This window comes from Doryrhamphus excisus, chromosome 1, assembly GCF_030265055.1.
Source record: "Doryrhamphus excisus isolate RoL2022-K1 chromosome 1, RoL_Dexc_1.0, whole genome shotgun sequence".
Classification (NCBI taxonomy): domain Eukaryota; kingdom Metazoa; phylum Chordata; class Actinopteri; order Syngnathiformes; family Syngnathidae; genus Doryrhamphus; species Doryrhamphus excisus.
This window is the reverse complement of record NC_080466.1, coordinates 3551148-3575181: the sequence shown is the minus strand read 5'-3', so window position 1 is coordinate 3575181 and position 24034 is coordinate 3551148. Positions and strand designations below refer to the sequence as shown.

General features: G+C 40.3%; 2 protein-coding genes and 1 long non-coding RNA gene across 4 annotated transcripts; 2 read left to right on the top strand and 1 right to left on the bottom strand.

Moving 5' to 3' along the window:
* Positions 1–490: 490 nt before the first annotated feature.
* LOC131140206 (uncharacterized) lies at positions 491–8056 on the bottom strand. 2 transcript variants are annotated; one of them, XR_009132373.1, is made up of 5 exons: positions 7639–8056; positions 5606–5898; positions 5367–5515; positions 5256–5294; positions 491–1699 (listed from the first exon to the last, which is right to left on the bottom strand). It is a non-coding gene; the product is annotated as an uncharacterized LOC131140206 (long non-coding RNA). The 2 variants fall into 2 exon arrangements; XR_009132372.1 differs by having other exon boundaries at positions 5260–5294.
* On the top strand, positions 5287–11625 carry LOC131140180 (somatostatin-like receptor F_48D10.1). The gene is made up of 5 exons (XM_058090372.1): positions 5287–5858; positions 7426–7566; positions 7653–7925; positions 9161–9307; positions 9876–11625. Exons 1-5 carry the CDS (start codon positions 5325–5327, stop codon positions 10059–10061), a joined length of 1281 nt encoding a protein of 426 aa, XP_057946355.1. The 5' UTR covers positions 5287–5324; the 3' UTR covers positions 10062–11625.
* Positions 11626–18783: 7158 nt separating this feature from the next.
* LOC131140194 (lipopolysaccharide-induced tumor necrosis factor-alpha factor homolog) lies at positions 18784–23663 on the top strand. The gene is made up of 5 exons (XM_058090396.1): positions 18784–18842; positions 20759–20864; positions 20951–21277; positions 21357–21498; positions 21571–23663. Exons 2-5 carry the CDS (start codon positions 20762–20764, stop codon positions 21674–21676), a joined length of 678 nt encoding a protein of 225 aa, XP_057946379.1. The 5' UTR covers positions 18784–18842; positions 20759–20761; the 3' UTR covers positions 21677–23663.
* The last annotated feature ends 371 nt before the right edge of the window (positions 23664–24034 follow it).

The window sequence follows — 24034 nt, the reverse complement described above, 5'->3', positions numbered from 1 at the left end:
GCCACGTGTTAGAGGTGCTTCCTGGGTATTTTACTTGGCCAGGCCCACCTACGTATTCTGGTGCTTAGAACAAAGAGTTCTGTAATAACTTGTCGGTCCTTTCCTCAAGCGTGCCATACCAGAGCTCCTATCGGAAAAGCCAAACACGTGTGGATTGAAGAAGGAATGCTGAAAGCTCCAGGTCAAATAAATCCAAAGGAAACGGCACCCTTTGATTCATTTCTCATGTGATCAAATGTAAACAATACGAGATTTCGGTCTTACTAGTTATTTTGAGGTTGTTATGCAGTTTTGGGGTCACATGCTGTTAAGTAATAAAAAAAAAAAAAGATGTGCTTTGGAACTTGTTGACTTGTTTTGATTTTACTATTTACTACTACTACTGTGGTACACTTGAGTCGCACAGGAAGTATAATCAGATGCAATCTGTATTTTGTAATATGTACACTTGCTTAAATACAAATCCACATGATTTATTAATATCTTTTTGAAAAACCGTAAGCGGCGAAATTCCAACTGCAACGTGTCAAGGGACGATTGTACATACTGTACGTTTAATGTATATGTACATCAGTACAGACATGAGTCATTCTATGAAGTGGAAATAAAGGTGTGAAGTGATTTACGTATTTCCGCCCATGACAACGTCCGCGTTTATTCTTGATAACAAGTAGTTCTTTGATTACCCTGAAGGCAGTACACAGTACACAAAATGTATAGCATGTAAAAAATATATATATCAGGGAATACACATTCATTCATTTTCTACCACTTATCCTCACGAGGGTTGCGTGGGTGCTGGAGCCTATCCCGGCTGTCTTCGGGCGAGAGCCAATCACAGGGCACATATAGACAAACAACCATTCACACTCACATTCATACCTATGGACAATTTGGAGTCGCTAATTAACCTAGCATGTTTTTGGAATGTGGGAGGAAACCGGAGTACCCGGAGAAAACCCACTCATTCATGAGGAGAACATGCAAACTCCACATAGAGATGGCCGAGAGTGGAATCGAACTCGGGTCTCTTAGCTGTGAGGCCTGCATGCTAACCACTAACATTCATTCATTCATTTTCTACCGCTTTTCCTCACAAGGGTCGCGGGGGTGCTGGAGCCTATCCCAGCTGTCTTCAGGCCGGAGGACTGGTGGTCAGCCAATCACAGGGCACATATAGACAAACAACCATTCACACTCACATTCATACCTATGGACAATTTGGAGTGGCCAATTAACCTAGCATGTTTTTGGAATGTGGGAGGAAACCGGAGTACCCGTTGAAAACCCACTCATTCATGAGGAGAACATGCAAACTCCACACAGAGATGGCCGAGGGTGGAATTGAACCCTGGTCTCCTAGCTGTGAGGTCTGCGCGCTAACCACTCGACCACCGTGCAGCCTAACCACTAACATTCAGGTATATTTGACTCCAATTTGAAGTACGTGTGTTACGCCTCTTGCTCATGACTCATATTGTTTAGCGTTAGCGTCTGGCCCGGGACAGGTCCAATGTGGGCGGGGGAAGGAGGTAAAATGAGCTCGGCTTCTGTTTAGTTATGGGGAGGGTCCTTGGGTCCAGGCAGGAAAACAGCACTTACTGAGGCCACTGTCTGTGTTATTGTAGGGCTACAGGAAGAAGGTGGTAGGAGGAGGAGGCCAGGGTCCACAACGGTCTACAAAGCCAGTGTGGAGGTTCTGCAGAAGGAAGAGTAGAATTGTGGGAAGTACTGTGTCAAGTTAAAAAACTGCAGTATTGACAGTGATGTGTCTAAATACAAAATGAATGTGTTAATCTATCTACACCGCAGCACAGAAAACCCATATAAGACCACATAGCAGGAATAGAAACTGCCCTATTACTTTCTGAGGTTATTAAAAATTAGTAACAAATACATTTAGAATACAGGAAGTGAACAAATGTAATTGATGTGAAACGGAGAGGGGGTAGGTTTAAATAACCTTTGCTACTTCCCACTCCTTTTTGTACTTGAAGAATTGTGAATTGCAATATGCTCTATTGTTCTATTGCATGTTCCAAAAAATGAAACCATTACCAATACTATACCATTTTTAGGAGCCTCAAACGTGATAAAAATCTATAATCTCCATTCTTTGCACCGACCATTGCTTTTGAAGTTCCATGATTTCATGACATGACGAAATAAAATCTCCTTCCACATGTAAATGACACTACCTCTTACCCCCCCACCCCCAGTTAGATGGCGTCCACCACTTCACAGAACTTTTGCAAAAATGCATGCTTCACTACACATCCTAAAATCAAGCCTGAAACTGAAGCTGTAAATGTAATCATTTAGAGTTTCTTCAGCTAATTTCACTACACTCCTGTTGGGTTAGTGTGTCTTCCCCTATTCCTGCTCATTTTAGGGGCTTTTAAAAGTGATATTGGATCCCAGTGGGGTACTTAAAATACTCCATGATTCTCAAGTTGTGTTCAGGCAAATCAACATCCTCCTCATTTGACAAATAGTATAATGTGGGACCTTAAGTCCAAAAAGCATATGATGAACTTTATCCTATGTGTACATTTGACTTGATGTTTAAATGGTAATGGTAATGGTAATGGTAATGGTAATGGTAATGGTTTTATTTCATTTGAACATGCATCAGATTACAATTGAGTGCATCCCATAATCAGTTCCCAGTTCCACATGTCCAAAAGGAGTAGGAAGAAGCAAAGCTTATTAAATCCTACCCCTCCATCTGGTACTTTTACAATCAGTAACTGTTACATTTGTTCACTTCCTGCTTTCTATAATACAGTTTAAGTTTTTTTTTTGTTTTTTTTAAATAATGCACCTCGCACCGGTGATATGACCATCCAATGACGTAATGGGTACCATAGTAAGTGTCAATATTTGTAATGTTTTGCACCATGTGTTCACCAAACACTATTCTTGTCTTCTTTTCCAAACTTTTAAGACAAAAGGTCAACATGCACAAACATCAACTACAATTTTCTTCCATTCATGTTAGACCATTTGTGTAAAAATCATCACGCCAGGCGTCAGGCGTTTCCCTCAACTTTTATGTGGTGGAAAATTGCTAAAACATAAAGAGCGTTCCACAGGACAATAATGCCCCTTGACTGGTCTGTAAGGTCAACCCTCGTGTCGTGTTTTAGTTTCGCTCCAGGGGATTGTTGCGGACACATTATTAGCAGACGCTTTCCCCAGCAACCCACCTGAAGCTAAGATACAAGAACGTGTGGGTGTGTGGACGTGGGTGGGTGAGGTGAGTTCGTGACTGAGGGGCCGTTGGTGTTCTATTCTCTCTTCTCCCCCGCGGAGAAGAAAGGCAAGAGAAAAGACCACCAAGCGGTGCAAGTGGAGGTTCCATGTTATGATCACGGGAGCGGATGAGCATATTGATGGATCTGTTGTGTCCGCTGGTGTTCCTCTGTTCTGTTTATGCACGTGTCGGCTTACAGAGAGAACGTGTGTGTTTGTGTCTGGAACACTTTGAGACGGCCATTAAAGACCGTGACCCCATCATATTATGCTGTCAACGCCATCATACCAATATAGATATACAGTACTTGGAGATTATATGTTGCAGAAACCAATACAAACAATTCACTTTGTGATTGTTCAGTCAGTATTGTCATTGAAATAAAATCCTTTAAAGCTTTATTTTCAAGTCGTTGTTGCCTCAGTTGTCTCAGTCATGAAAGTTTAATCATAAAACATATGCATAATATTTGTTTTTATTTTATCCATCCATCCATCTTCCATGACGCTTATCCTCACTAGGATCACAAAGACAACAAAATAGATAATAATAATAATAATAATAATAATAATAATAATAATAATAATAATAATAATAATAATAATAATAATAATAATAATAATAATAATAATAATAATAATAATAATAATAATAATAATAATAATAATAATAATAATAATAATAATAATAATAACAACAGTGGTTAGTGCACCGACCTCACAGCTACGAGACCAGGGTTCAATTCCATCCTCGGTAACATCTTTTAGACACTTGAGTTGAGGCTGCACAGTGGAATGTGGTTAGCGTGCAGGCCATGGGTTTGATTCCCCGTTCGGCCATCTCTGTGTGGAGTTTGCATGTTCTCCCCGTGCATGCGTGGGTTTTCTCCGGGTACTCCGGTTTCCTCCCACATTCCAAAAAACATGCTAGGTTAATTGGCCACTCCAAATTGTCCATAGGTATGAATGTGAGTGTGAATGGTTGTTTGTCTATATGTGCCCTGTGATTGGCTGGCGACCAGTCCAGGGTGTACCCCGCCTCTCGCTCGAAGACAGCTGGGATAGGCTCCAGCACCCCCCGCGACCCTCGTGAGGAAAAAGCGGTAGAAAATGAATGAATGAATGAATAATCACTATTAGCAACTATTTGCAAATGTCTGAAATATGCATTTTTTTTACTGTATTTAATGAATAGATAAATGGTGCTATATATTTGTATAGGGCCGCACGATGACGAGTGGTTAGGCCACACAGCTAGGAAACCTGGGTTCGATTCTCCTCTCGCATCTCTGTGCCGAGTTTGCATGTTCTTCCCATGCATGTGTGAGTTTTCTCCGGTTACTCCGGTTGCATGCTAGGTTAATTAGCGACTCCAAATTGTCCATAGGTATGAATGTGAGTGTGAATGGTTGTTTGTCTATATATGTGCCCAGTCAGTTAGGATAGGCTAAGTGACATAGAAAATGAATGAATGAATGAATGAATGTGCCCTGTGATTGGCTGGCGACCAGTCCAGGGTGTACCTTGCGCCTTGTCCAAAGACAGCTGGGATAGGCTCCAGCACCTCCACGACCCTCGTGAGGATAAGCGATAGAAAATGAATGAATGAATGAATGAATGACACCTTGTGAGCTGGGTGTACAGTAAAGAGGCAGGTACCACCCTGTCAGCACCATGGACAGAGAGACGTTGCTTCGGGACCTAACTTGCCACTTCACGTTTGTTTGTATGGGATTTGAACATTTAGACATAATGACATTTGCCCGAGCATTCTTAATGTTCCACCATACTGGCTGAATTTAAAAGCCACGTGGATGCTGATCATTGCCGCACAAACAGGAATAGAGCTGATCCAAAAGTTGCTTTTTTTTTCTTTTCTTCCATCTAATAATATTCCAACAACAGCATACATCTTTCTGATGGAGCGTGACCGTGGTGCACGCCCATTTGACTCACATATGAAGGACCGAGCCCTCAAGAAATCTCTCATGCATACTTACACACCTTCTTGACGCGCCTGGACTACCACACTGAAGTAACTGTGGATAATAAAGAGAAGAACATCAGTTATGGAGGAAGTGGATAAGCCCAACTGTTCTTCTGCAACTTACCCCCTCTCTGCCCTCGTCAACATCTCCAACGTGTCCACGCAGAGTGTGCCATTCCAGGGCAGCAGCACGTTACTGACAGCGGTGATCTCCATCACCGTCTTCCTGGTGGGTCTGGTCGGGAACACTTTGGCCATCTACGTGGTGCTGCGCTATGCCAAAATGAAGACAGTGACCAACATTTATATCCTCAACCTGGCTGTGGCTGACGAGCTCTACATCATCGGGCTGCCGTTTCTCACCACGCAGAATGTGCTCTCCTACTGGCCCTTCGGGTCCTTCCTGTGCCGGGTGGTGATGACCGCTGACTCCATGAACCAGTTCACGTCCATTTTCTGCCTCACCGTTATGTCCATCGACCGCTACCTGGCCGTGGTGCACCCGATTCGGGGCTCCAATTGGAGGCACCCGCGCGTCGCCAAGGTGGTGAGCGCAGCGGTGTGGGCTGTGTCTTTTGTGGTGGTCCTGCCGGTGGTCATCTTCTCTGATGTGCAGGTATGATCCTCCAAGCCACGGTTTCTCAGCTCGTCTCATCCTGAGAGCCAAATTTTCCCATGGTCATTAAGTGGTCATTTATTTTGATTTGAAAAATTTCCTTCAAAATCTGTCATATCTTCTTAAACAAAAATACACTATTTCAAAGCACAAATTAATGGGAGGAATGTCGACTACAATAACATAATATTAAGAAATAATATTAAGTATTAGTTAAATAACATGTGTGTATACAAATGAGGAAGATACCAATCAGAAATATATTTTCCAAATGTTTGTATTTTAAAATAATAACAATAGAAAAGTACATAAAAAAAAGTACATTAAACATATGAATGTCATTTTTTACTTGTTGCTCCTGATCCACCCAGGATGGGTCAGTGCCCCACTTTTCTGTTTTTACAACAATGTGTCACAGAGCAATAAATTAATACGCATCTAACATCTGAACTATTATTTTTCATTTTATTTTTCATTTTATTAGATTACATACTAAGTGTATACCGAAATTTGTGGTCTCATTGTGTATAATAATCCTAACCAGCTGGGGCACACAGCTAGGAGACCTGGGTTCGATTCCCCGCTCGGGCATCTCTGTGTGGAGTTTGCATGTTCTCCCCGTGCATGCGTGGGTTTTCTCCGGGTACTCCGGTTTCCTCCCACATTCCAAAAACATGCTAGGTTAATTGGCGACTCCAAATTGTCCATAGGTATGAATGTGAGTGTGAGTGGTTGCACAGTGCGACAATACTGTGTACCAGCACACACACACACACACACACACACACAAATTTTTATGAGAATTTCTGGAACAATAATTATATTTTATATTTATATATATTTATTTATATTGTATCTGCAAACTCAAAATGATTTCAACAAAAAGCTGGGTGCTGGAGCCTATCCCAGCTCTCTTTGGGCAAGAGGCGGGGTACACCCTGGAATGGTCGCCGGCCAATCACAGGGCACATATAGACAAACAACCATTCACACTCACATTCATACCTATGGACAATTTGGAGTGGCTAATTAACCTAGCATGTTTTTTTGGAATGTGGGAGGAAACCGGAGTACCTGGAGAAAACCCACGCATGCACGGGGAAACGCATGCAAACTCCACACAGAGATAGCAGAGAGTGGAATTGAACCCTGGTCTCCTAGCTGTGAAGTCTGCGCGCTAACCACTCGACCGCCGTGCCGCCTACAATCACATATAATCAGACAAAATTAGCCATTAAAGACAGTTTACCTTGTAGGGGAGCAGATTTGACAGTGGACAGGAAGTGACATCAGGGATTCAGAGTTGAGTTTCAGTTTGTTGTGAACTATGGAGCCACGAGTTCAATTCCCTGTTTTGGGTATCTCTGTGTGGAGTTTGCATGTTCTTCCCGTGTGTGTGGGTGGGTTTTCTCCTTGTATTCCGGTTTCCTCCCACATTCCAAAAACATGCTAGGTTAATTAGCGACTCCATTGAGTGTGAATGGTTGTTTGTCTAATGAATGAATCCCAACACAACTTCTTGCCATTGACTCTTAGACTTGGTTGTGATCCATATGTCTCCTTATAGGACACATTTAACTCGTGCAACATGATCTGGCCGGAACCGGCAGATGTGTGGTCAACAGTCTTCATTCTCTATACCACCACCATCGGTTTCTTCGGACCACTACTCATCATTTGCCTTTGCTACCTGCTGATCGTCATCAAGGTGTGTGAGTGTGTGTACTGAGTGATTCTATTCGATTGTGTGTGGAAAAAAAGGAACTGTCTGTAGTTCTACCATTCCACCAACAGGTGAAGTCCTCAGGAATGCGCGCCGGCTTCACCTCGCGGCGGCGTTCCGAGCGCAAGGTGACTCAAATGGTGGTGGTCATCGTGGTGGTGTTTGTGCTCTGCTGGCTGCCGTTCTTCATCATCAACATCGTCAACCTTGTGGTCATCATCCCAGAGTCCAGCGCCACTGCGGGGATTTACTTCTTTGCAGTCATCCTGTCGTACGCCAACTCCTGCGCCAACCCGCTGCTCTACGGCTTCCTGTCTGACAACTTCAAACATAGCTTCAGAAAAGTAATTGAACCCCTAACTTCAACCCGGCTTTTGATTTCATCAACTGTGTTCATCCTTAAAATCATCTGACATTAGAGCAGGGGTCTCAAACTCAATTTACTTGGGGGCCACTGGAGCTCGGGTCTGGGTGAGACTGGGCCGCATCAGGTTTTCCAAAAAAACCCCCGAAAAAAACGCATTTATTAAAAACAAAAACATTTTAAAAACTTCGCTTTGGTTCCAATTTTCTACAATAAAAGCTCTGATAAAACATTCCACTGTTCTCAAATATCTTCATTTTTATTTTTCTACACAAAATAAGATGAAAAATAAATAAACAAATCAAAAATAAAGAAAATCAATCAATCAGTAATAAATAAATATAATAAAAATAATAAAACGGCAAATAATAAAAACTTAAGAAACCACATATAGTTGGTGGGAAGACAAATGATTTTTTTCAGATTAAAATGAACAAAGCATTATTAGAGCCCTGTAGACATGACAAAACACGACTATAGTCACATTTATACTCTTTTTATTTACAACATATTGCGCAACTGCAGGGTCTTGAGACACATGCTAACTCGCAAACTAGAGAGCTATAGCGACCTAAACGGTAGCCTTCAAGTTATTTCCTTTAAACTTAAATAGTCAAAAACTTACCACTTCCACATGGATAGGGAGGATAACTATTAACAGTTATTTAACCTTTAACATGAACATGAATCAAACGTAATAATTTTTTCTGGGTACATGATACCATACAGCATCCATATCAAACTTGCGCGGGCAGCACTAACATTAAACTTTCATATCAAGGCGGGGGCCTCAAACTAGTGTCGGGCCGCGTGTTTGAGACCCATGCATTAGAGGATACAAATGATTCGGTATTCGGTATAAAGTGGCGGCAGGCTTCACAACCAAATAGGCCCAGATTCAAATCTGATCATTTCAAAAGGCTCAAAAAGTCTAGCACAGGGGTCGGGAACCTTTTTGGCTAAGAGAGCCATGAAGGCCAAGTAATAGATCCAATAGATGGATGCATTAAATGCATAAGGAAGTTGTTGATTATTTTTAACAGGTAATTCTGTGATGGTTTACTTTAAAATGTTGGCATAAAAAAACATTTAAATAAACTTTATTGTGGCAAGAAATGTTTGTTTGAGAGCCACACAAAATCATCAAAAGAGCCATATCTGGCTCCCGAGCCATAGGTTCCCTAACACTGGTCTAACAACAACATTTTTTTGCAGGTGTTGTGTTTGAAGAGGGTGCGGTGCAAAGCCAACGGTGTCGATGACGGTGACCCCAGTGTTCGCCAAGTTGCGAGATCAACGCCAAATGGATGCGCCCCTCACTCCCGCCATACCCGGGTGTCGCATCGTCTTCAGAGCAGCCAGGTACTTCAGTGTTTGTGTACATAAATACTATTATATAGTATCGAATTTGCCTAAATTTGACACACAGTTCCTGTTTTTGTTTACCTTTGAGTAAGATATGTGGAAGCACTCCTTCAGTGAAATATATTTTTGTTCACTCAAATATCTCTACAAACCTGTGGAACGGGATTCTGTAAGAATGAACATGCTATATATTGGTCCGTGCTTTTACTTTGAAATTTCTCAATCAGTCGTGGCTCTCAATCATTTGGAGTGACATCACTGCGTTTGCTGTCACATAACCGTAATAACTGCGAGCATGATTATATGTCATTATATTTCCCATTCACTTTAATTGGTCACATGTCCATATCGGCCCACTTCTAGTTTGCACTCCGGACCGAGGTCCGCTATTTGGTGGTGTCTGTAATATAGCATCTACTGATTGTGTTGATTGCAGCAGAGTCCTGTAATAGTCAATTTTAGCCCTGACATATTGTCAATTTGTCAATTTACATCAGTCACCCAAAATGGTACTTTGACTAATTGTTTTTTCTGATGGAAATGTTTCTCTTCTTCCTTGCTGAAGATCTGTCCTCAGCCTTCAAGCGTGCCAGCTCATCCCACCAATGGGACGTCCCACAACTTGCACTGCTGCCAACCTTCCTCCATGCATTTGCTCGGACCCCCGAGGGCCCCCACAATTATAGAAACACATATGGCAACCAATGCTGAAGTTGCCGCCGTCACCACCCTGGCTCCATCGTCATCGTAGATAATACTTTGATATGGCTAAGTAGTACTACTATATGATGTGCTATAGACAGTAGTACAAACACAGCATTTGCTTTTTGCACTTTATGGAGTCGTCATGAACCATTAATAACCATTATGAACCATAAGTCAGTCGAAGTTGACGGTCAAAGCTAGTGCTCACCTCAGCTCCTTTTTGATTGTGCCGCTTTATAAACAACCCGGGTAGGGGCATATTTAGTCATTTGGGGGCTCCACATCCTTTTTTTTTATGTACATTTTTACAGATTCCGAGTATGTAATTTAGACCACTTTTTGTTACGCTGGGTGGAGGACCCCAGAGCAGAGACCAAGGCAAATGTAGAAAAAGGTATTTAATAATAAACAAAGAGTGTTCCTGATCCTGTCCATCCTGGTCACTCCCAATGAGAACCTCAGCATCCTCATCTCTGCTACCTCCAGTTATATATATTGGTATCAGCTGATAATTGAAATTGAGAGGGTTTTCTTGACAGATTAAGAAGTGCAATTTAAATATTTTCAAAATCTAAATATAACTTTAAAGCAAAAATCTAGCAGCAGAAATACAAGTTCCGGGGCAGAGAGACGGAAGGTCAGGAGCAAAAAATGAAGCGTGTACACATTTGACAGAAAGAAAATCCTAAAAAATCCTTAAAAAATCCTAAAATATTATCTCGTAATTGCAGCATTTAGCAAGTACGCATAGTTTTGGTAATCCAAACTGAAATAAAAGAGGAAAAATTAAAGTTTTATTGAATTAATTTTAGTTTAGTTAGTTTTATTATCTCTCTCGTAATTGCAGCGTTTAGCAAGTACGCATAGTTTTGGTAATCCAAACTGAACTAAAACAGGAAAAATTACAGTTTTATTAAATTTATTATAGTGATAAAAAAAAGTGTTAATGTTCCTTTTTACACAGTGTATGTAAACGTCTGGTGTCAACTGTATATAGTACACAACTATATGAAAAAAGTACGACAGGCTTGGTTATCATTTGTAGAAATATTAATTGGCTATGTGAACATTTACATATTAAGACTTCATAGTAATAACTACTTTTAATATAATTATTTTGAAGGTGAGCGGCACGGCGGTCTAGTGGTTAGCGCGCAAACCTCACAGCAAGGAGACCAGGGTTCAATTCCACCCTCGGTGGAATGTGAGTGTGAATGGTTGTTTGTCTATATGTGCCCTGTGATTGGCTGGGGACCAGTCCAGGGTGTACCCCGCCTCTCTCGGGATAGGCTCCAGCACCCCCGCGACCCTCGTGAGGAAAAAACGGTAGAAAATGAATGAATGAATTTTGAAGGTGAACTTTTTTTCCCCATTTTTTGGCGCCCCCTGAGGGCAACGGCACCCCTAGCCAAATTGCCAAAACAGCCCGTTCCACTGATGACGCCCTCATTCTGCATTGCATTATTGATGCTCCATATGGTGAAACAACCTCATGAATACGTCTGTCTGTTATCCAATACATACAGTATAAATCTAAAGAGATTTTTTCAAACTGGTTTCCTCCTTTCCCTCAGTGCATCCCACTGATTTAAGTGCCTTGTAGACACTCTACACCAGGGGTGGGCAAACTTTTTGACTCGCGGGCCGCATTGATATGACAAAATTTACGGGGGGGGGGGGCAGACTATATATTTTACACGTAACAGTCCACCTGGTATTATTGTATCTGTAAAATTGTCATGCAATCTGCTATTATTATTTATTATTTTATATTTATATTTAAATATTTTAAAAATAATAAAATATTATAACAATTACAATAAAATTAAAATAATAATTATTATATTATTATTATGTACAATATGCAAATATAACAATAATATTATATATAATTAATATCATAATTAGCATTAATATAATAATTAGCATTAATATAATAATTATAATAATCATAATAGTTCTAATAATAATTATAATAATCTAATAATAATAATAATTATTATTATTATTATTATGTGCTTGTGTCCCTTTTTTCAGGAGCACTTTGTAAACAACAGACCATGTCAAAAAACGAAATTGATAAAACCATCAAAAGGTTGGCTCAGGCCATGATGCCAGGTTGTATGTTGACTTTAAATGAAATACATTTGAAAGATTGGGCGGGCCGTATTCAAACACTTGGCGGGCCGGATGTGGCCCCCGGGCCGTAGTTTGCCCACCCCTGCTCTACACCATCAAGTGCTTCTATAAACAGACAACAAGCTCAATGTTCACGTTTAACTTCATGTCTCACGAAAACAAAAGTGCATTATTTTGTGGCTTCCGGTGACGTTTGATTTGTAAATTGTGATGAATGTAGTACCATGTACTATCAGGTTAGGTATATTTGTGCTTATTTGTTGGAAATGTGAAGTAAAATGTAAATTACTCAATGTGTACTTGTGATAATATACCAGCACATACCCTGAATTAGCTTGTACGGCTGTGTTATTATACAGTAAGACTGAAATGTCAATATGCCAGTGTACTGTATATGTGCCTGTACTATGTGGATGTTTGTCTACTGTAAGACAATGTAAGACACTGTGGTTTATTGCTATAGCACTAAACACAGATTATGTTCTTGAAGTACTATGTTACCTAATGCTTATATTTGATACGGAAGTTATATTAAAATATTGTGTGTACATGCAATTGGTTATTTAATGTAATTTGTTTAAAAAAAAAAATCAAAAATATACTCTTACAAATGCATGTGTTTATATTATTCATATTTTTTTGCTGGGTTACCATGAAATAAAGGATTGTGGTTGTACATGTTTGGTGATGTCACATGGAATTTTTTTCTGTAGAATCCAAGGCCATGTAATGTCCCTCTGATGTACTTGTTCCTGATCCTGTCCATCCTGGTCACTCCCAATGAGAACCTCAGCATCCTCATCTCTGTTACGTCCAGTTATATATATTGGTATCGGCTGATAATTGAAATTGAGAGGGTTTTCTTGACAGATTAAGAAGTGCAATTTAAATATTTTCAAAAATCTAAATATAACTTTAAAGCAAAAATCTATTTTGATATAATTTAGATTTTTTTATTTGATTTTATCTATTTTTTTTCTAAATATATTGTATAAACAGGTGCAATTTTCATGTAAAACTATATAATTAATATCTTGAATACATTAGCTAAGCAGCACAGTTGTCAATTGATTGTCAGTTCATCAAAATAAATGAGACTTAGCCACTTTTATCTCAATTTGTACTGAGTACTGAGCTGATATAGGCCAAATAAAAAGTGTAATCATTTTATCCAACAGTACAAAAACAGAGAAAATGTGTAAAAACCAAGGCAAACTTTCTGAAGAAATGGTATCATCCAAAAATGGGGGCATAGAAAACCATGAGGTCAGTAAACTAGTGTTACCAGCTTGACATATGACTGAAGTATGCCAAAAACACTTCAATAACGTGTTTGGTAGATTATGATAATAAATCTACCACCTTTGGACAACCTATTCATTTTCAACCTGTGCACTTAAATGTGTTGCGTTTATGTGAAATTTACCAAATGCTCAAATCGTCCAAGCCATTAAAGAACTCAAACAACAGAAAAGGACGTTTCATATGCCCCCGATGCACATCGTCAATCATGCTGCTCGTTCCACAAATGGTACTTACAAATCGGGCATCATTTAAAAGGAACAAAAACTGCCTTTCCAACATACAATTAAAATTATTATCTGAATATCAGATCATTGAGTTAAACCAGAGTACATGTACCAATGTGTGAGTTTTCCATCCTGCTGTGGCATTCAGGCCATCTGACCAGTGTTTTTCCTTCAGACACCATTTAATACCCCAAGAGCTCTTTCCATTGCACTTCCAATCACAGCGTCAACATGTTCAAAGCTAATCAACGAGGAGTTATCACAGCTTCAGGAAAATTGGCCTCTTCGCCAAAGGAAAGGGAGAAAAAAAATCATTAGATACTCTCTTCCGGAGGATGAATATGTGTTTGTTCTCCAGAGAGAGACATCAACTGAGTCTTACATATTGGTTGTGTCATATGCATATAGTGCTTTTTAGGATTCCTTTTTATAGCTTTTTCTCAATGATGGAATGAGTATACAGTAAACCTCGGATATATCGGACTCGGATATATCGGAAATTCGCTCACAACGGACAGATAAAAAAGAACCGATTTTTCTGTAATGCATTTCCAATAAAAATTCATTGCATATATCGGATTTTTTATAACGGGTTTCGCCTATTTCGGACAAAATCTCCAGTCCCGTTCCAATGCATTTCCATGAAATTTCCCTGGCATATATCGGATGGCCGCATCGTTATGCTAATCTTGTTGATGTCACTGGCTATTGTCTTTCTCCTGGCTCCAGATTTAGGACAAATATAAAAGTGAGTGACGTCAATAATACTAGCACAGCAGTGAATGAGATCTTAACCTCACTATTGGAAATAACGTAGGCCTGACGGGCGTAACAGGGCCTAGCTTAATTAACAATTTGTTATGCTCAGAGTCCAATAAAGTTCAATTCTCATTACCTTACGTCTCTTTTCATTGCCCAGTCCAGGTACATTGGAAACATAGTCAAGGAAGTGCCTTTTTATAACGGATAAAATCCGATTTACGCATATACCGGATATAAATCCCATATATGCGTAAAACGGACATTTTCTGGTATACGCATATAACGGATTTCGCCTATATCGGACAAAACCAGTGGGAACAATTGAATCCGATATATCCGAGTTTTACTGTATAACAGAGCAGAAGTTTCAACTTGGGAGTCAAAATGATACATACAGACTTTTTTGGGGGGAAAAACCTGATGCGGCCCAGCCTTGCCCAGACCCTAGCTCCAGTGGCCCCCAGGTAAATTGAGTTTGAGACCCCTGGTCTATGTTTTGCAGAATGTCTGACATCACTCATTACATTGATCAATGGGATGGAAGTGATTGTCATTGAACATCAACAGTGATTTCAGTGATCCAGTATAAGTGACAACGATCATGTCGTCGAGCAAACTAAAGCCATTTAGGAGCTGCTGACAGGCTTTATGGTGTCACCAAGCAGCCAACTAATTATAGTTGGAAAAGTGCAATAGGTTTGCTCTTGTTGGAAGCTTCTTAATTGGCTTGCTGTCTATACGTGTTGGTGTAGTCCCTGGTGAACAAGACAGTTATTTCCTTGAGCCTTCAGGTTGGGGAAAGGGCTCTAACTGTAGTTTGTGCTTACATTCCTAAAAGCAGTCCAGGGTACCCGACCTTTTTGGAGTCCATATGGGATGCAGGAGAGCAAATGGGAGACAGAGCCTTCTCCATCGCTGCCCCCACCCTCTGGAACTCTTTGCCCCACTCACTCCGTGCTTGCCCTGACCTTCCCACCTTCAAAAAACAACTAAAAACCCACCTCTTTAAATCTGTTTTTAATGTCTAACCTTCTATATCTGACTGCTGTGCCCCGCCCCGCTTTTTTAACTGTGTACTAACCAATGAATGTTGTATTTTGGTGTGTCTTTTATTCTGTTTACTTGCTCTATTCAACTTCATTCTTTTGTAAAGTGTCTTTGAGTATCTTGAAAAGCACTATACAAATAAAATGTATTATTATTATTATTATAAATGCCAAAGGTTCCAGCATGCAGCATACAAAATACAGCGAAATCAAAGCACTTTGGTAGATTGAAGTGGTGGACAAGAGGTTGCATTCCAGATGGGGGTCACACTCCTCAGCCTTCCTGGGAAAGTCCATTTTAGAGTCTGGCTGTTGCCCCGGGAGTACAGGGGCAATTTGATCTGTGTACAAGTCAGTACCTGAATGTGATAGGTCACACTGCCAGGACTGCCCTTGTTTTTTTTATCTCTATGGATGGAATTGATAAACAAAGGAATACTGTAGCACATATCAATTTGGTCATTTGTGAACCACATGCTGTTTACATTGAAAAGCAGCAAAAGAAGTGAAATGAATCCAAACAAAATCAGGAAGCCAAACAGAAAAATTATTTTAAAAGGAATCACAACATGTGACAAAAATTACACAAAAGCTGTCTGGTGTACCAGACTTCCCATTAGATTCTTGGTGGAATGCTTCTACCAAGTGGTCAGTTTATGACATTACAGGTCATGTTGCTGAGCTATAATCCAAGATCCAAGGGAGATGGAATTCATTCATTCATTCATTTTCTACCGCTTTTTCCTCACGAGGGTCGCGAGGGTGCTGGAGCCTATCCCAGCTGTCTTTGGGCGAGAGGCGGGGTACACCCTGGACTGGTGGCCAGCCAATCACAGGGCACATATAGACAAACAACCATTCACACTCACATTCATACCTATGGACAATTTGGAGTCGCTAATTAACCTAGCATGTTTTTTGGAATGTGGGAGTAAACCGGAGTACCCGGAGAAAACCCACGCATGCACGGGGAGAACATGCAAACTCCACACAGAGATGGCCGAGGTTGGAATTGAACCCTGGTCTCCTAGCTGTGAGGTTTGCGCGCTAATCACTAGACCGCCGTGTCGCCCATGTAATTCATTCATTCATTCATTTTCTACCGCTTATCCTCACGAGGGTCGCGAGGTTGCTGGAGCCAATCCCAGCTGTCTGGGATTCACCTGGGTACACCCTGGACTGGTCGCCAGCCAATCACAGGGCACATATAGACAAACAACCATTCACACTCACATTCATACCTATGGACAATTTGGAGTGGCCAATTAACCTAGCATGTTTTTGGAATGTGGGAGGAAACCGCAGTACCCGGAGAAAACCCACGCATGCACGGGGAGAACATGCAAACTCCACACAGAGATGGCCGAGGTTGGAATTGAACCCTGGTCTCCTAGCTGTGAGGTTTGCGCGCTAATCACTAGACCGTCATTTTCTACCGCTTATCCTCACGAGGGTCGCAAGGTTGCTGGAGCCTATCCCAGCTGTCTGGCATACACCTGGGTACACCCTGGACTGGTCGCCAGCCAATCACAGGGCACATATAGACAAACAACCATTCACACTCACATTCATACCTATGGACAATTTGGAGTCGCCAATTAACCTAGCATGTCCATAGGTATGAATGTGAGTGTGAATGGTTGTTTGTCTATATGTGCCCTGTGATTGGCTGGCGACCAGTCCAGGGTGTACCCTGCCTCTCACCCGCCTCTCCCCTGCGACCCTCGTGAGGATAAGCGGTAGAAAATGAATGATGAGTTGAAAAGTTTCCTAAATTTGTTCGCTGCTTGTCAGTAACCAAACCAGTTGAAAACTACTGACCCAAAACATACCCAAATGCCTGTCATACCATGTCAAACATTTAAAAAAATCTACCAAACTTGACTGGCAGGTTTTCTACATTGCCATGCAGCAGTTAATGCCAACACGACAATTAAAGGTTGACGCAATAAATGTACCTGCTTAAACATTACGCTTGTGTTTATCTAGCCCCTAGTGTTCTGTTTGGGCCAGCGCATGTATACCGGGACTGGTCTCCATGTTGATACACAGACAGCCTGTTGCTGTGTCCCATGGAGCACTTTTGATGAGTGTTTTGATGAGTGAATACAATTTAGCATTGTTTGTAGAGAAATATTACATGATGTCTGTGAACACAATCCCTCATTGCTTATAATAACGCGTTTTAAAGTGTGATTCAAATATTCTGCTACTGTTAGACAAATAGACTTGATTCAGTTCATTTGGAGCTCTTAATACATACAAATATATCAATTCATTCATTTTCTATGCCTCTTATCCTCACTAGGGTCGCGGGTATGCTGGAGCCTATCCTAGCTGACTGGTCGCCAGCCAATCGCAGTGCACATATAGACAAACAACCATTCACACTCACATTCATACCTATGGACAATTTGGTGTCGCCAATGAACCTAGCATGCAACCGGAGTAACCGGAGAAAACTCACACATGCATGGGAAGAACATGCAAACTCCACACAGAGATGCGAAAGGAGAATCGAACCCAGGTTTCCTAGCTGTGTGGCCTAACCACTCATCATCGTGCGGACCTATACAAATATATAGCACCATTTATCTTTCTATTCATTAAATACAGTAAAAAAAAATTGCATATTTCAGACATTTGCTAATGGTGATTGATTGTGATTAATTTTTAAATCTGTGATTAATCTGGCTAAAAAATTAATCAATTGAGAGCCCTTGTTTTCAGTCTACAGAAAAATATACCAATGGCCCAATGGTTCAAGGGGGCATAGTTTCATGCTGATCCTCTATTCAAACAATTTACTGTGGAAGAACATTAGATTACATGAGAACATTAGAATAATATAACCGACCAAATACAGTAGTAGTACAGTACAGCCTGCATCTGTCAACTGTTATTGTACTTTTCAGTTTGTTTTATTTGATGTGATGCTAACTGTGATGGGAAAAATATATATAATTTGTTGGTATTGATGAGGTGTTTTGCACTTCTCTTTTACCACTGTAATCATCCCATATTATAACATGAAGTAAAGTAAAGAACATACAAACAAACACAAAAAAAACACATGTTTTCAACATAGTAATTATGGTCAGAATTAGTTTAACATTACAGATTTTGAATACCGTACACAGAGTAAATTGAATGGATTTTTGATTTATGATAATGCTCATTATATAGTACATACACCACTCCTAATGTTTGGTTAAACAACTTTCAGCAAGTTCCACCCGGACCAAAAAACTTTTTGTAGGTGTGTTGCTCCACCTTCTCTGAAGCATCAGCTTATGTATAGTTTTCCTTGCCAGTAGCGCTCAAACCTGCTGCCAGACTCTCTTATACCAGGTATGCCCTGTCAGCTATGTACGTATTTATTTTGTGTGTATGATATAGTATGCTTTAGTGTCTAAATTGAATGACATCTGAAATTAGGAATTAGGTTGAATTTTAGCTCCTGAGCTTGCTTTTTATATTCAAAAAGGTGATTGTAATAACAGATACAGTCACAGATGAGAGGTTGGCTTGCCTTATTTTCATGAAGGTAGCGTTCAGCTACAGAAAATGATGGGCGGATATAAGTCACAACTTTATGTATTTGTTCTTTTAAAAAATAGATGATTTTTAATTGCTGCACGGCGATCGAGTGGTTAGCGCGCAGACCTCACAGCTAGGAGACAAGGGTTCAATTCCACCCTCGGCCATCTCTGTGTGGAGTTTTCTCCGGGTACTCCGGTTTCCTCCCACATTCCAAAAACATGCTAGGTTAATTGGCAACTCCAAATATTCCATAGGTATGAATGTGAGTGTGAATGGTTGTTTGTCTGTATGTGCCCTGTGATTGGCTGGCCACCAGTCCAGGGTGTACCCCGCTTATTGCCTGAAGACAGCTGGGATAGGCTCCAGCAACCCCTACGATCCTCGTGAGGAAAAGCAGTAGAAAATGAATTAATGATTTTTAATTAGATTTAATTAGACATTTCTCCATTCACAGGTGAGCTGGAGCCTATCCCAGCTGGATTGAGAGGTGGGGTACATAATGCGCTGGTCGGCAACCAGTCACAGGCCACATATAGACAAACAACCATTCACACTCACATTCACACCTACAGTATGGACAACTTACAAATGTGCATAAGTCTGTTGTGTTCCGCTTATGAGAAGTAAAAGTACTTCTGTGTGTCGTTATGGAGTATAAGGCAACAACTGTAAAGATATTATCAGATCTTGTTATGTGACGAGGTGACATCATTATTCTCGTATTGCCTGTCTACATGACAACAAGCCGGCTTTTCCAGATTTTACCACTTTGGAAGCCATTTTCAGAAAATACCATTTCAGGTCACCCAGAACACAGTTCTATTGTGGAACATAACATACTTTACCATTTTGACCCTCCTAAAATCCCCCAAAAAATATGTCACCAAGAGGGTTTGGAAACTTGTCAGATTTAAAGATAAAGAGGCCAAGTTGCCAACACTGGACACAGGAGGTGAGAAATCAACGCAAGTTTATTGATATGAATAAACTAAGAAAAAGAAATGGAAACGCAGAAGAATACTTTTGTTGAAATTATTTTCTCGCCTCCTATGTCCTGATTAAATATATTATATTCCCCTTGGTTGTAACACCCATGTACCTGTCATATCAGTAATAACACACTAAGTAAAGGTTGACATAAATACATGCGCTTAAACAATAAGCTTCTATGTTACTTGTTTACGTTTTGACAATTAATTCTCCCATAAGCTAGTCTTTATAACTATGACTTATAATAAAGTTTGCTGTAAAGGTACACTGCTTCATATGAAGGGGTATTTCTCTGGCGCATCACCGCGCACCCACGCCTCCATCCCTCCCATTGGATGGTTACTAAGGGGAGATGAGCGATGAGTGGCGATGTCTTCTGCTTTTTTTCATTTATAAAGCCATTTATTTAGGGGGGCGTTGTCGGTCAGCTATTAACTCCATCACTAATTATTTTATATTTATTGTTATTTTATTGTCAATGTTCCATAAATTATCAATCTATCACAACACTGCATTATCATGTTGTATTTCAATCTGGTTTCCATTTTTCAAAATTAGTAAATGGTTCATGTTGAATACAGGAAGTGAACAAATGTATTAGCAATTGATGTGAAACGGAATAAGCTTTGCTTCTTCCTACTCCTTTTTGAACATGCAAAGGGGTTCAAAATGAATATGAACATTTATTTCTCTAAAATATACAATCTCCCTCCATTGGACTCTATACAACACAGCACATGGCAGATATCCATATCCACATGGGGAAGAGTCAGCCAGCCGCAGTCCCAATGCCACCACCATACATCGGTCCCCCCCAAACTATGGCAGTTCAACAAATTGGTAAGCCATTAGTGACATTCAGTTTATTGTCTGTATGTGAGCACTGATCTTCATGTGTCACTTCATCTTCACTCCGTCTCTTCCAGCACATGAAATGCCAGTTTCCAAACCTGGTGCACCCCAGCTTCAGGTTGTGCAACCCGGTGCACCTCATCTTCAGGTTGTGCAACCCGGTGCACCTCATCTTCAGGTTGTGCAACCCGGTGCACCCCAGGTTCAGGTTGTGCAACCCGGTGCACCCCAAGTTCAGGTTGTACAATCTGGTGCACCACAGGTTCAGGTTGTGCAACCCGGTGCACCCCAGTTTCAGGTTATGCAACCCGATGCACCCCAGTTTCAGGTTATGCAACCCGGTGCACCCCAATTTCATGTTATGCAACCCGGTGCACCCCAATTTCAGGTTGTGCCACCTGGTGAGTCTTTCCATTCCCTGTCAGTGTGATTTGTGTTTTTGTTATATCTGTTTCATTTAGTCTCTCATTGTGAATCCAGTAACTGTAGCACCCCAAACACCAATCAAGGATCGTCCTATGGTGATGACATGTCCTCATTGCCGTACCACCGGTCTTACTCTAACCGAGTACAGAAATGGCAATCTCACTTGGATTATTTTCGCCGTGCTGTTTGTGCTTCTGTGAGTTGAAACATACGAATTCATATCAATACAACATACAGTGTTATGACTCTGTTGTTGTTCTCCCTACAGCCTCTGGCCTTTCAGTTTGATCCCATTTTGCGTTAAATCATGCAAGGATGTGAAGCATTCCTGTGGCACCTGTGGCACGCCTATCCACGTCTATAAGCGCATCTGAGGTGGTAACATAGTCAACTCCGCACAGGTCAAAAGTGATGACCCATTGAACATACAGTATGAATCAACGTCTTTGATGTCATCATATCTCTTCTGATCATTATATCATGATGACTGTTATGGCTGTGGCTTTCTAAAGTTTTTCCATGCCTGTGGAATAACATACAGTAAACCTCGGATATATCGGATTCAATTGTTCCCACTGGTTTTGTCCGATATAAGCGAAATCCGTTATATGCGTATACCGGAAAATGTCCGTTTTACGCATATATCGGATTTATATCCGGTATATGCGTAAATCGGATTTTATCCGTTATAAAAAGGCACTTCCTTGACTATGTTTCCAATGTACCTGGACGCGCAGGCAACGCTGCAAACGCTGCAAATGACGTCGTATAGCGGCCTGTCACGATTCGGCGAATCGGAGCGCCACGATGCGGCCATCCGATATATGCGAGGGAAATTTAATGGAAATGCATTAGAACGGGACTGGAGATTTTGTCCGAAATAGGCGAAATCCGTTATAAAAAATCCGATATATGCAATGAATTTTTATTGGAAATGCATTACAGAAAAATCGGTTCTTTTTTATCTGTCCGTTGTGAGCGAATTTCCGATATATCCGAGTCCGATATATCCGAGGTTTACTGTAATAAGAAACTCGATCTCTGTGGTTCTGTGTACTGCATTAGCTCTAGCTGTACAATTTATTTAGAGCAACAACTGAACTGCATCTTTTTGATAAGTCTCTCTCACCTAACCAAATAAGCCAAATACTGTAGAAACTAAAGACAGCTCTGCAACCACAATAATGAATACACATACGTATGTTGTTAAATGATTACATCCCTCACAGTGTTAAAAACGAATGAGCATTAAGGACAGTTTAAAAACAAACGTGTTGGATATCATTACATTTAACAGCATAAACACTACATAAAGTGAAAGTGAGCCATCGTGACAATCGCCACGACATAGCTGCAGGATAATGGAGGGATTATAGGCTCGACCATACTTGACAAGGATCTATAGGATGGACTGAAGTGATGACTGGATTACCCAGATTAGAGGTAACGTGCTGTTTAGTCAGCACTTGCATCGCTTGTTATGTCCCCCTTTACCAATGGATCTTATGTCTTTGGAAGAACTGAAATAAGTACAGTATTTTCTGGACTATAAGTCACTCCGGAGTATAAATTGCACAAGGCCAAAAATGCATAATTCGGTAGAAAAAAAAACATATACATAAGTCACACTGGAGTATAAATCGCATATTTTGCGGGTAATTTATTTTACAAAAAACTTGATCAAAACAGACATTACGTCATCTTGGAAGGCAAGTTCTAACATTCAGCCAACCAATGAAAAAAGTCAACTTATAGTCCGGAAAATACGATATACATTTTACGCAAACTCACTTTCATAGCATTTAGTTATGGACATTTAATCTCACTGGGGCTCAAGACAGTGATAATGATACTCTAACTGATAATGATGATGTGATAATGATACTGGTCCCTATTGGATAAAAATAGATGCAAATACATGTCCATTTCTTGTGTCATAATCATATTTTGATATTAAAAAAAAAACAAAGTTTTCATGCTACAACAAAAATAAATAAATTTGTAGGAGAGTGCATGTACTCAGGGTCCTATAGACACCCCCTCCTCCCCTCCCCAGTTTTATCCTGATGGTCCGTTCACACAACATATCTCCAAATTGCTAGTAGAGTTGGTTTGGTGTTTGGAATATAAGAAAATGAGAACACATAACCCTCCAAATAAAGTACAAACCTGCATCTGTCAAATGTTATTGTTCTTTTTGGTTCATTTCATTTGCTTCTTATGATGTAGCTGTGATTAAAAAATGTTATATCCCGACATATTGTGTATCACACGTAGCTTAATAACCTTCCAAAGAGGAGGTTGTCTCAGCTATAGGCGTGTCAAGCATCTGGCAAGCCTCAATAAAGTATCATTGTTTGATCAGGCGTCCTCTTTAGACCACTGGTCTCCAATGTTTTTTCTTATGAGAGCTACTTTCACAAAATGAAAAATGGCCAAGAGTTTCTCATTCTTCTAACATTCAGAGCATATTTCAACCCAAACAAACCAAATGTGCTTATTTTGCAAGAACAATAACAAAATGCTGGTATCCAAAACATATGTTGACACTCAAGCACCTAAGGAAGTACAGTATCCTCCTTATTTCTAAAATCACTTGCTGATATAGTTCATCTATAATCTAAAATAATCTAAAAATCTAAAATAATGCATAAGGCTAAAAATAACCAATTAGCTAAAAATGTCATCCAATACTTCTCTACAAGAGAGGAGAAATATGATCTCAGGGAAGA